This window comes from Pinus tabuliformis, chromosome 6, assembly GCF_031772625.1.
Source record: "Pinus tabuliformis cultivar Carrire ecotype Pingquan chromosome 6, CPIR1, whole genome shotgun sequence".
NCBI classification, from domain to species: Eukaryota; Viridiplantae; Streptophyta; class Pinopsida; order Pinales; family Pinaceae; genus Pinus; species Pinus tabuliformis.
Window position 1 is genome coordinate 2,068,410,559 of NC_142292.1, and position 13,883 is coordinate 2,068,424,441.

At 39.2% G+C, this 13,883-nt stretch overlaps 1 protein-coding gene across 1 annotated transcript; it reads right to left on the reverse strand.

The window, feature by feature from the left end:
• Positions 1–3,838: 3,838 nt before the first annotated feature.
• LOC149267520 (uncharacterized) lies at positions 3,839–4,288 on the reverse strand. The gene has a single exon (XM_089412344.1). The coding sequence runs from the start codon at positions 4,286–4,288 to the stop codon at positions 3,839–3,841; it is 450 nt and encodes a 149-aa protein (XP_089268470.1).
• Between the last annotated feature and the right edge of the window lie 9,595 nt (positions 4,289–13,883).

The following is a 13,883-nucleotide window of genomic DNA, read 5'->3' on the forward strand; positions in this document are numbered from 1 at the left end:
GGTATCTTTTGCAAATTGTATATCTTAAGATCTGAAATATTGGGTTATCGGTTTAAAAGGTTGATCTATATAAAAGAGAAGTTGAAAGTGAATCTATGAAGTATGATCTCTTGGGCGCATGATCAGATCTGGGCATCTGACTATCTGTGGCACACTGGTGGACTGCCAATTCGGCCCTAATCAGAGGTTCGCAGGTGTTTAACGGTGCAAGTGCGGGGGTACGCAGAGCAGAAGAAGGCGCAGTGTGTGGGTACGCAGAGCAGAAGAAGGCGCAGTGCGTGGGTACGCAGCGCGACAGAGGTTCAGGCGCGGAGGCACAGTGAAAGTACGCGGTGCTACAGAAGCCACAGGTGCGTAGATACGCGGCGCGATAGCATCTGAGGGTGCATGGCCACAGTTGTAGTACGCGGCGTGATTGAAGAAACAGTGCGTGGGTACGCGGTGTAGTGGAAGGCTCTCTGCGGGGATACGTAGAGACGCAGAAGGTGAAGTGCGGAGCCACGCAGTCCAGATAAAGAAAAATTGCGTATCTGTCCTAAAACATTTGTTGATCATCTTCTGTTTATTGCTACAGAATTCTGGGTTTATATTTCTGGTACTATCTTTCTGTTTACAACATTCTGAGAAGTTGGGTAATTCTTGGAGTTTTGGTAATTTGCATGTACTTGATGATTATTTGATATTCTTGGATCCAGTTTGAAAATTTATGAAAAGTGGTCCTTGAAAGAAAAGAAGTAGGGGGTTGTAGCTCCCTTCCAGGAGAGACTGGAAAACGAGAGAGAGTTGTAGCTCTCTGCAGGTTGCAGCCTGCGTATTGGTAAAGGACTGCACCAATACAAAATCATTGTAAAAGGAGTTTCTAATTGAAAGACATATTGCAGCAGGTGGTTTTCACCCACATTGGGTTTCCACCTTATATCTGGTGTTCTTTGGTGTGACTATCTGTTTTTCTTGTTCATGCTCATTGTTTTATGGTACTGACATACAAGAATAATTCAAAGTATAAATAAGGAAGATTTATTAAAAAGAACTTGATAATACTGATTCACCCCCCCTCTCAATATTATTTCCAACACTCAGTTGTTTCAGCAACAACACATAATAATTTATCAAGAAGCAAAGTGTCTGAGTGTGGAGCATGGTTCGATATTTATAACCGATTCAAATTCAAATTTTCCATTCCCCTGCAAATCTTCCTCATAAATGTGATTTTGGCTGCAAATTTTCCCAATTGCGCCTTAAATGCATTTCCCCCTCTCCTTTTAATGACAAAATTTCCCTTAAATCAACTATAGCTATTCCAACGACCACTTTTTGGGCAAGCCGCACGACAATCCTCCTTGTGGCGCAACTACCTCACTGCAGCTCCCCCCTACGTGATCTTCCAAAACATTGCGCAACCTTCCTTCTTCAATAAAATTTTTCCTTAGCAGAGTAGTTTATATTCGTGAGCTTTCTTTCAACTGCCAGAAGCACTAAGAATTTCCTGCAGCCATGTAGTCATTGCACAGGAGTGGGATCGTCCCTATAAACCTTCAACCTGCTCCTATTAATCCTGCTAGGAAATACTTCCCCATTCAGCTTCCCGAGCTAAACTGCACCACTATCTAAAATGTCTTTAATTACATTTAGTCCAAGCCAATGCATCTAAAAATTCCCTGAAAATTTGATAAACTTACTGTCATACAATAAGACCAAATCACCATTCTTGAAACTGCACTACTTAATGTGACGATCAGGTCATGCATTTTCTCTATCTTTATGTACCTACTGATGAAAGGCAACCAAAAAATTGTCTTCCTCTAGTGCAAGTAGCTGCGCTAGGCGTTCCTCCATTACAACGTGGTCTGCCATCTTGGTTACCGTTGTGATCCTTAGGTTAGGCACTGTGTTTTCCATCAGCATTACTGCTTCTTGTCCGTAAACTAGTCGAAAGGTTTTTTTCCTAGTCAATTTCTTACAGGTATTCCTATATTCCCATAGAAATGCTAGTATGCGTACATCCCAATCTTTCTTATTAACATTGCAGACCTTTGTGAGGGCATTCTCCAAGATCTTGTTGAAATACTTGACAGTGCCATTTTCCTGGGGGTGATATGGCATACTATTATGATGGTACATCTAAAATTCCTCGGTTAAAGTTGCAATTGTCTCATTCAAAAAGTGGGAACCTCGGTCACTTATCAGAATCTTCAGGCATCCAAACCTTGATAGAATAAGCTCGAATATGAACTTCGTAGCAGCGTTTGCACTGCAATCCTTCATAATTCATGCCTCAACCCACCTGGTTAAGTACTTCGTCACAGTGATAATATAATGTGCTCCTATCTTCTATCACGGTGGCTAGATAGGTCCAATGAAGTTAATTCCCCATTTATCAAATGCTTGTAGTGTGACCTGTGGATTTAATGGAAGTCCATCCCTTCGCAACGGTCTCCCGATCCTTTGACACACATCGCACAACTACAACATTCCTTGGAATCTTTATGTACTGTCGGCCACCATAATCCTTCTTGTAGGATCTTCTCTGCAGTAGCATTGCTTGCATAGTGTCCTCCAGTGACACCACCATGTGCTTAAGCTAGAATACTATGTCTTTGATATCTAGGCACATATCGGCACATAACTTCATCTAACACCATCTTATATAATTTCCTTGCAATCACAGAAAAATTGGCAACCTTGACAAGTAATTCCTTATTTTGCTATGTCATATAACCATCAGGGGCTATGCTAGTAGATAAGAACTGAATAATGTTTGCAAAATTCTCATCTTCATCCCTGACAACAAAGAGCTTCCCATTAGGTAATCCTTCATCAATATTTGTAGGCTCTTCTCCATTATCAATCCTAAAAAGGTGGTTTGGTCCAACATTCAATCTCTCGGGCTTCACTATTACTTCAAAGGCATATTCTTAGAAAAGGAGCAACATCTACAAATCCCCCCCAACACAGGCTTATTGACGAGGTACTTCAAAGAAGAATGGTCTATGTACATCTTAAAGTGCGCACCTAGCATATAATGCCTGAACTTTTGTAGTGCATAAACCATGGCCAATCCTTCATGCTATGTGGTTGAGTAGTTCTTCTCGGCCTTAGATAGTTTCTGATTGGCGAAGGAAATCGGGTGATCGATATCTCCTACCACTAGTTGAGTTAAGACGACTCCCAACACTATGCAAGACGCATCCACATGCACATGAAATTACTTCTTGCAATCCAGGAATACTAGGATTGGCATCGTAACCATCTTCTCCTTCGGAGTATCCAAGCTCTTCTGATAATCATCATCCTAGCAGAAGGTAGCACCCATATTTAACAACTTCTCCATGGGCACAGTGATCTGTGCGTATGCCTTAATAAACTTCCTATAGTACCCAGTATGACCCAATGTTGCGTGTAGCTACTTTACATTCCTAGGGGGCTCCAGATTGATAATTACGACGATCTTAGCAGGGTCTACCATCAATCCCTGCTTACAGACAACATGGCCTAACAATATTCCATAAGGTACACAAAAAAAATAACTTCTTGAAGTTCAAGGAGATCTGATACTTCCTATATGTATCCAACATCAGGCACAGACTAGAGACATGTTTCTTGACCAGTCCAAACATTGTCCAATCATCGAAGTAGACTTCCAAAAACTTATGAATGAATTCCTTGAATGTTGCAACAACCACCCTTGAGAAAATCACAGGAGCATTTTTTAGTTTGAAAGGCATGACTATATATTGGAACGACCCCCATTCTGTAGCGAAGGTAGTCTTACTTCTATCCTCTGGCGCAATATTAATTTGGTGGTATCCCAAGAATCCATCTGTAATGAATAAGCTTCCTATTCGCTAACATTCTCGAGAACTTCATCTGTAAATAGTGTACGGAATGGATCATGTACACATGCATTGTTTAACTTCCGCAGATCTAAGCAAATCTGGATATCACCTTTAATTTTCTTCTCTTGGACCACCATAGGATTTACCCATTCAAATTCTTCTACAAGCTCAATTATTCTGGTTGTGAGAATCTTATCAAGTTCCTCTCGTACATTTTCCTTGCATTTTGGATTCAACCGATATGGGCGTTGCTTAACTGGCTTCGCATCAGGTTTTAAATTGATCTTAATCATCCCCAAATCTCCTGCTATCCCTTTCAAGTAAGAGAACTTACTTGGAAATAATTCTTGATATTCATGTAATAATTCATCTCCCTTATCCACTGTATCTTCATCCCAATAGTTGCCAATATTCGCAAATTTTGGTTCTACGTCTGAACCAATGTTTACCATCTCAGTGCGCACTGGTTGTGAAATATCAAGGATCTCCGTAGTAGGTCCACGAACTTGGCATTATCCCTCTAATTTAGGGATATTAATATTCCATGGATCCTCATCACCTTCTTCTGGCATAACATTGTAACATTCTAAAGCATGTTGTAGCTGCGTACTCTAGTCAGGTTGTACCCATGTAATAGGTGCGATGGGTGTTGGGAAGGCTACTACTTTAATTTCCTAAAGTGTTTCATCAATGCATTTGAACCCATCCTCAAAATTGAATGTTGGCAAGAAAATTTCTTTCATCTCATCCCAATTAGCGGTCTCGTGTCGCAGCTCCGTCTCTAAATACCAGTTCTTTGGGATAACATCTAGGGTATGAATAAAGATATGCACCCACTCAGGTTGAGGTATCTCACCCCATGCCTTAGTTCATTGTGCCAGATGTTCGAGCGGATCATCCTTCCTGATGCATTTTTCAGTGAGTTAGGTGTTTGCATAGCCAAATATTAATCTCATTATTCTACGATATTCCTTCCAGACAACAAAATTATCTATGTGCATACCCCACCATCTTGCAGGCGTAGCTCTTAATGCTAGATCTAAGGCCTAGAACTGATGTTCCTCTAGTACATCCCTTTCAAAATGGTCAAGAAATCTATTGACATTACCAAGGCCATCATAATAGGGTAACTTATGTACCTCAGTAGATACACATCATAGCGATTTTATAAGCCGATTACATCGCATCGTAGAGACCTCATGCAATTGATTCTGCTAGTTTTGTAACTCTTCTTCTAAATCTGATTGGTAAGAACTGTCCTTCTCCTAGCTCATCCTTCCATCCGTAATGGGATTAATCCAATCTTCGTTTCACGCAGTTAACTTATATATGTGCTCAATGTCTTCGTCTTCATAATAATCATGGTTCGGTTCTGTGTACAGCACACCCTCAGCTGGATCCAACAAGATAATTACTTGAAGTTCATTCTTTTCAAATACCTTGCTTTGCTTCTTTAAGTTAATGATTGTGTTCATGTCAAAGGCCCAATCAATCTCGAGCAATGTTGGGTATGGATTACTATCATCGATGATCTCAATAACTTTGAAATCAGCCATTGCTCTTGCACCTTCAATATCTACAGTTACTCCATGCAGGCGACCCATTGGAATTATTTTTTGCTGGTTCACCATGCGCAGCTGAATTGGAAACCACTGTAACGTATGATTTCCCATACGTTTCCAAGTCTGATTCTGCAGTACTTTAGCATCAGAGCCCAAGTTTAAGATTACCTGATCCATTTCAAAATCACCAATTTGCGTAGTCAACTGCATCTCCCTACCAACTCTCTTCTTTCTTTGGTTCACCTTATTGACTGTGCGTTTTCCTGGTAATGGCTTATCCTTGTTGGCACAGTTATCTATCAGCTTGTAATCCTTCTACTGTCTTTTGATCTCGTAATAACTTCATGTAGGTCTACAAAAATGATTTTAACACTGTGGGATCTAAATCTTGTGTTGCAATAGTATCTTCAGGTTTCTCCTTTCGTAAGACTTGTTGGGTGTGGAGCCTAATTATCTTCGGTATTCAAAGGTATCACCACATTGGACCCAGTTCAAAATGGGGCGGCAAAGCGCTCGAAAAATATTCACTGCAGGGGGGGTCCATGGGGGGTGGCTGCGACCTTTGGGGAGCCCCCCCTGGTGGGGGGTTTCGGGGACAACACCCCCGAAGCTAAGAATAGATGTAAAATTGCCTCGTAAAAGTATAGAAATTTCTAGTCAATCTGGGCCGTTCATTAGGTGGAGATCAGACGATAGAAGTTATGTTTAATTTAGAGTTTTTTGCCCTAAAAGGCAACCTCTCACTATATATGAGGGAATTGTATTGCATCTATGTAGATCTGTATTCTGAGTGAGAAAGAGAGAGGAGATTGAGAGCGAAGAGGGTGTTGCAGCAAATATGTTGTAGGTTGTATCTCTTCAGTTTGCTGGATAATATAAAAGGAAGGACTAGTTGTTTCTCCGTGCATGTAGCCCAAACTAGGTTAACCACATATATCTGTGTCTCTCTTGTTTTATGCGTTTTCTGTGCTTATATTTATGTAATATTTTATGTGTTCCATTGCTCCGTAATTTATAATTTTCTAAAAACTGGTATTAGAGCCGAAGGTATTTTTTTGGCTGACAAACTCATAGGGGAGAAGAATTCCTGGTTCAAGTGGGAGAAATGGCGGAAGATGGTAAGTTTAGGGTTAATAAATTTAACGACCAAAACTTCTCGCTGTGGAAGATGCAGATGGAAGATTATTTGTATCAAAAAGATCTATACCTACCGTTGGGTGGAAAAATAAAGATGCCAATGGGTATGACAGATGAAGAATGGAACCTTCTCGATAGAAAGGCACGCAAAATAGTACGGTTGTGCCTTGCAGCGTCGGTCACCTTCAACATTTCGAAGGAAACAATGACAAAGGGTTTGATTAAGGCGTTAGCGAAACTATATGAAAAACCCTCGGCCTCAAATAAGGTATTTCTTATGAAGCGTTTATTTAATATGAATATGTCAGAAGGTGGATCTGTTGCAGACCATTTAAATGATTTTAATACTGTTACTGTTAGGGCCTAAATCTACCTCAGGCTGAGAAAGGTAGGATCTAGGGTAACATCAAACCACGCTTAACCTGGTAGCTAGCCCTACCAGGTCGGGAGAGGGCTCTATCCTTGTCAATCTTAGAAAAGCTTGCCAATAAAGCTTGAGATGACTGATGTAATGACTGATTTTAGGCTAGGTATGTGCACATAGGTGTTTGATTGAATTTAAGATGGGTTTGATGGCTCAATTGTGAAAAACAGATTTGGGTGTGGGGAATGGACATAGTCTTGGAGAGATCTCTATGGGGCGAGGTAGGCAAATGGTTTAGCACTTCAAATTGAGTGAGATGGAGAGATTTTAGATTGGTGAGAAGTTGGAGAGGGCATGAAAGACCCATGGATCCTCTTCAAAAAGCTGAAAACATAGATAACTAAACAAACCCTAGGTAGAGCATTGCAATTTCAATGTATTCTAGCTTTATCCTTGTTTCATTTAGTTAAGATGAGCAAAGAGAGATGATGGAATACATAAAACACATGTAAGACTTGAAATTACAGAAGAAAACACAATACCAAATCAAGATGCCACAGGAATCCCATAAAGTGCTGCAAACCCTGGTTAATTCCTTTGCCAAACTGCTGAAAATGAATGTACAATAATGCTCAAAACATCCACAAGAGTCCAACCTCCTCAATTGATTGAAAAACTACTAGATATAGGCATAAAACGACTCATGCTAGGCTTTAGGGGTTGATTTTATGATTTTAGGCGTTGTTTCAACAAGATTTAAACCAAGAACTGAAAAATAGGCAGTGGAACAACATGCCTCTAAAACCTAGGAAACTGATTCATTCAGTTGCAAACTACTTTTTCATGATGAATCTAACTCTATGAGTGAAAATTTAGCATAATTACATCAAAATCCATCAAGTCACATTAAATTACATCAGGAGTTTGACTATTAGAAAGAGAAAAGTCAAACTGTGAAGAAACTAGGCAAAAAACAGAGTTTTTTGGCCAAAATGAGCAAATTTCCTCCAATGCGTCGCGCTGATTTCCCTATGCGTAGCGCCTTTTTGCAACTGATTTTTGAGGCCTTCACATGAACAAAATTTTCTCCAAGTGGGCTTGTTGGAAATATCTACCTATCTACTTTCCAAAACAAGTGGAATTTTTGAATTTGGCCTCCATTTTCCTATCCAAAATTGAGTTCTCCCAACACTGCTTCCTGTGTGTCCAAAAAGGGGCAGAAAGGTCATTTTTGAGGTGTTTTTGACCTTTTTGGAAGCTCAAAACCTGTCAAAATTTCTTGGCCATGTGAGGGAATTCATGTTTTTCATGACAAATCCAAAAATGCAAGCCATTTTGCAAAATTCCTAGGCAAGTGAATGCGTAGTGCCGATGGCGCGACACATTGGGCAGAAAAACTTGTTTTTAGGCCAAAAATTTCAAAATTTGCAAAAAGTTTTCCAAATTTCTTGAAATTTGGGTTGAGTTTTTCTCATCAGGTGCTGTGTTGGGATAAAGAAGCCTCAACCAAGATCTGGAGTCTATTTGTCTCTTTTCTCTTCCTCATGGCTTTCTTCAACTTGGCCTTCAAATTCCTGATTCTCGCTTGACACGCCTTGTTTCTTGCCAAGTAGTGCTATGCCATGTTCCTCAACATATTTTTCTCTCTGTTGGCCTTCTTTAGCATCCTCTCCAAGTGTAAGTTTTTCCTCTCAAGCCAAGATCTACGATCGGCTTGAATTTCTTGTTTCAAGTGTTGTCAACTTGGTTTTCCTTCTCTTAGGAGCTTGCCGGTTGCTTTCATGTTTTTGAGATCCATGATGGTTTGCTGATAGGGTTTTTGGGGAGAAAATGGCTTTAGGGAATTATACTTAGGGTTTTGGGATAGAAATTAGGGTTTGGGGGTATTTGACTAGGGTTTGGGATAGTGGAATTAGGGATTTAGGGTTAGTTGTTTAGGGTTAAGGGGATAGGTGAGTGTGAATGAAAGAGGAGAGGGAAAGTGATATGAGTGAAATGTAGTGAGAAAAAAATGAAAATGGGGATACAACAACAAAACTGCAATTTTTTCAAACCCTAGGCAATTTTCTCAACACAACTTTGCAAGGAACTAGGGTTTTGTTTTTAACCTATTAAAACACCATAAGCACTGATGGAAACTCATACATTAGCAATATGGAGGTGTTAACTTACTTGTGGAATGAAGAATTTGCAATTTTAGAGCCTTGGAGGAAGATTTGAATGGATTTCAAGCTTTATAGATCTATGCGCCACGCTGCCCCAATGCATAGTGCTAGTTATAAAATTACGCTGTAAATCACTGCCCAATGCGTAGCACTGGATGAGTGCATAGTGCCTTTTTGCAGACAAGTTTTAGAGGCCTTTCGGTGTCAAAATTGGGCACGAGATAGCTCATTGGAAAAATTATTGAGTCTACTTTCCAACCCAGCTTGAATTTTTCAATTTGGAGTTCATTTGCCCTGTCAAAAGTCAAATCTCCCAAGACTAGTCAAAATGTGCAAAACGAGGCTGCCTCAAGGCAGAGTGCTGCTGCAGTCAACTTTTTAAGGTATTCATCAACTCTAAATTGAGCTCATGATAGTTCATTAGAAATATCTTTGTGTCTAGTTATCATTTCACTCATCAAGCAAGTCATTTGGCCAACCAAGCTAGGAGAAATCTTGATTTTCCCCAAGTCACTTGAGAGGTGCATCAATTCTCCTGAGGCAACTGTATTTTTGACATTTCTCTAAAACCATGACACCTGTGTAAAAAGTGAAGGAGTTTTTTCTTCCTTGGCCTATTGTGGACAAAAATCTCTCTCATTTTTCCCAAATTCATCTTTTCTTGCTCATAAACCTCATTGGAGTAAAACCTATCCTAATGTGTGGAACAGGGGATTTGTCGAAATGAAGTGAAATGAAGGGGATAAAGGGTTTCTGAATTCTTGAGAAAATTTTGGGAAGTAGGGAGGGATGTTAGGAAGTAGGATAAAGTGGAATTTCAAAAATTGAGTGAGGGGAAGAGGTCCAAAAGGTCAAAACATAGGCCTAGCCTAGAAAATTGTCAAATTGTAGCAAGAAACTAGGGTTTTGTGCGAAAATGAGGAATTTGAGGGATATCAGTGATTAAAAGTGTTTAATAAGGTACATTAAGGATAGGGGAAGGTGTATGAACATCAGGATACAAGTTTTGCTGATGATTTGACCATCCAAGAGAAATTACCTTCAAAACCCTAGGAGAGAGAAATGAACCTTACCTAGGCACAACTGAAGCATGAACACGTTGTAAAATGACCCATTGGAACCTAACATGATGATGAAAACCCTCTGAATGATGGTACACTCAGCTGAATGACGCCATGGATTGATATTTGGATAACTTTGAAAGGAGTGAAAGCAAACTCTAGACCTAATACCTAGTGACCAAATTTTGCTTGAAGACTCACTGAAATGACAAAATTTGACCTTGACACCTTAAAATCACTTTTTAAGAGCATGTTTCATCACTGGAGGAAGGATGCAAAGACTGACACTAACAGTTACAAGTCAGTTAAAATCTGTAGGGGTAAACTTTGATGATGATGTTAGAGCTCTGTTATTCTTGTGCTCATTGCCAGAAAGTTGGAATGGTTTAGTAATGGCCATTAGTAACTTTGTTTCTAGATCTAGTACTTTAAAGTTTGATGATGTTGTCGGTGCTATCCTTGGCGAGGAAATGCGATGGAAAAGCTTCGATGAGACATCGGGTAATGCTTTGAGTGCAGAGTCTAGGGGAAGAAAAATGGAAAGAGGAAAGAGTTCAGGATATTGCAATAAATCAAGAAAAGGTAGATCCAAGTCTAGATCGGGGATAGTCCGCTGGAAATGCGGAAAGAAAGGACACCTAAAGAAAGATTGTAGATCTCGGAAGGGAAAAGAAGGAGATGCACAACAAGAAAATAATCATGAAGCAAATGTGACAGGTGAGGTGTTACAAGATGCTTTGATTCTTTCTTTTGAAAATATTACTGATTCCTAGGTGATAGATTCAGGGGCCTCATTCCATGCTACACCTGATAAGAAATACTTTCATGACTATGTTCAAGGAGATTTTGGACAAGTCCGTTTGGGTGATGATAAACCCTGTAAAATTGTTGGAATGGGTAAGGTTCTTGTAAAATAGCAGAATGGAAACCAATGACTACTAAAGGAGGTAAGGCATGTTCCAGATCTGAAGAAAAATCTGATTTCAACAGAGCAGTTTGGCAGTGAAGGTTGTGTGGCAACTTTCACAACTAAAGTTTGGAAGATCACCAAAGGAGCCTTGGTAATAGTAAAAGGTGAAAAGGTTGGTACATTGTATTTATGCAATGGTATTTCTAACTCTGTTAATGCTTTAACTTCCAAAGGAGCAGATGCAACATTATGGCATCATAGGCTTAGACACATGAGTGAGAAGGGGATGAAGATTCTTCACTCAATGAATTTGTTGCCGGGTTTGAAGAATGTTGATTTGGACTTCTGTACGAATTGAATTTATGGAAAACAAAAGAGAGTCAGATTTTTCAGAGTTGGGAAAGAAAAGAAGAGCGAAAAATTAGAGCTTGTGCAACAGATGTATGGGGACCTGCTCAGGTATCATCTCTCGGTGGCTCTCACTATTATGTTACTTTTATTGATGATGCAACTAGAAAAACTTGGATTTATTGTATTAAGAATAAATCTGATGTATTTGATACTTTCAAGAAATGGAAAGCTTTGGTTGAGATTGAGACAGGAAAGAAATTGAAGTGTCTCAGATCAGACAATGGAGGTGAATATTGCAGCAACAAGTTTGATAGGTACTATTCAAAGCATGGAATTCGCAGAGAGAAGATAGTTCCAAGAACACCACAAGAAAATGGTGTGTCAAAAAGGATGAACAGAACAATCATGGAGCATGCAAGGTGCATGAGATTGCATGCAGGATTTCCTTTACAATTTTGGGCAGATGCTGTAGACACTGTTGTTTATCTAATAAACAGAGGGCCTTCAAGTTCCCTGGATGGTGGTGTTCCAGAGGAAGCATGGATAGGTAAAAGGTAAACTACTCTTTTTTAAAGCCTTTTGGTTGTGAGGTCTTTATCCATATTAATAAAGAAAATAGAACAAAGCTTGAGGCAAAATCAAAGAAATGTACCTTTATTGAATATGGTGTTAATGATTTTGGTTATAGCTTATATGATTATGAAAATCACAAAATCATTAGGAGAAGAGATGTAATATTCAATGAAAAGGTCTTGTATAAGAATCAGTTGTAGCAAAAGAAACAGGAAAAAGAAAACAAGGAATACACAATTCTTGATGAGATCATTGAAAAAGTAAAGGTGCTTGAAAATAATAATAATCAACAACCACAACAACAACAACCACCACAACAGCAACAGGCACCCTAAACACCTGAAAGTGGTGTTAGAAGATCTACCAAGATAAGTAGACCCCCTGAACAATACTCTCCTTCATTATATTATTTATTGTTGACTGATTCTGGTGAACCCGAATGTTATGAAGAAGCAATGCAGGTTGAAAGCAGGAAGAAGTGGGAGCTAGCCATGGAAGAAGAGATGGACTCCTTAATGCATAACTAGACTTAGGACTTAGTCAGTTTGCCTGTAGGTAAAACTACATTGCAGAATAAATGGGTTTACAAGCTGAAGGAAGAAGATGGAGGAAAACAGAGGTACAAAGCTAGACTTGTGGTGAAGGGGTTTGCACAGAAGAAAGGTATTGATTTTGATGAAATATTTTCTCCTGTTGTTAAAATGACTTCAATTAGAACTATTCTAAGTCTAGTAACAGCTGAAGATTTGCATCTTGAGCAGTTAGATGTAAAGACAACCTTTCTCCATGGGGATTTGGAGGAAGAGATATATATGTAGCAGCCACAAGGATAAGAGGTAAAAGGGAAGGAGAAACTAGTGTGCAGGTTGAAGAAGAGCTTGTATGGTTTAAAACAGGCTCCAAGGCAGTGGTATCTAAAATTTGATAAGTTTATGTCTGAACAAGGTTATACTAGATGTCACTCTAATCATTGTGTCTATCTGAGAAAGAAAAATGATGGAAACTATATTATATTGTTATTGTATGTATATGACATGCTTGTTGCAGGGTCTAACATGCAGGAAATAAATGTGCTCAAAAGAAAATTGGCAAATTCATTTGCAATGAAGGATTTGGGAGCTGCAAAACAAATCCTTGGTATGAGAATAACTAGAGGCAGAAAAAATCGCAAACTAACATTGTCTCAAAATGAGTACATACAAAAGGTGTTGAAAAGATTTAATATGTACAATGCAAAACCAATTAGTACACCTTTTTCTATCCATTTTAAACTTATTAAGGAAATGTGCCCAAAGACCCAAGAAGACATGGATTATATGTCTAAAGTTCCATATGCATCAGCAGTTGGAAGCTTAATGTATGCAATGGTCTGCACAAGGCCTCATATTTCACATGCAGTGGGAGTTGTAAGTAGGTATATGAACAATCCAGGAAAGGAAAATTGGATGGCAGTGAAATGGATTCTTAGATATTTGAAAGGTACCACAAATCAGACATTATGCTTTGGTGGTTCAAACATTTCTCTACAGGGATATGTTGATGCAGATATTTGATGAGCCCCAAAAATGGGTAACTTTATGGGCTCATTTTGCCTATTATTCTCGATTAATCCACCATTATTCATAGTTTTATGCATGCTTTTGAATATATTTATGTTAATTGAATGAATGAGAATAGTCACTTGACCACAAAGTCTAATACGTGCTTATTGCAGATTTTTGGACATCTTTTGGACCAAGATCAGGCATTTATGAGCAAGTTGACAACCAAATACGAAGGAAAAAGGTTGAGGATTTGTAGGAGGGGTGTCTCCTGCACTAAATGACCACTTCCTCAAGTTCTCCACCATCATCTCGGAGTTCAGCAGCCCACCAAAGGTGATTTCAAGGGGCAGCCAACCAGGTTTTGTGAAGTGGTTGATTAA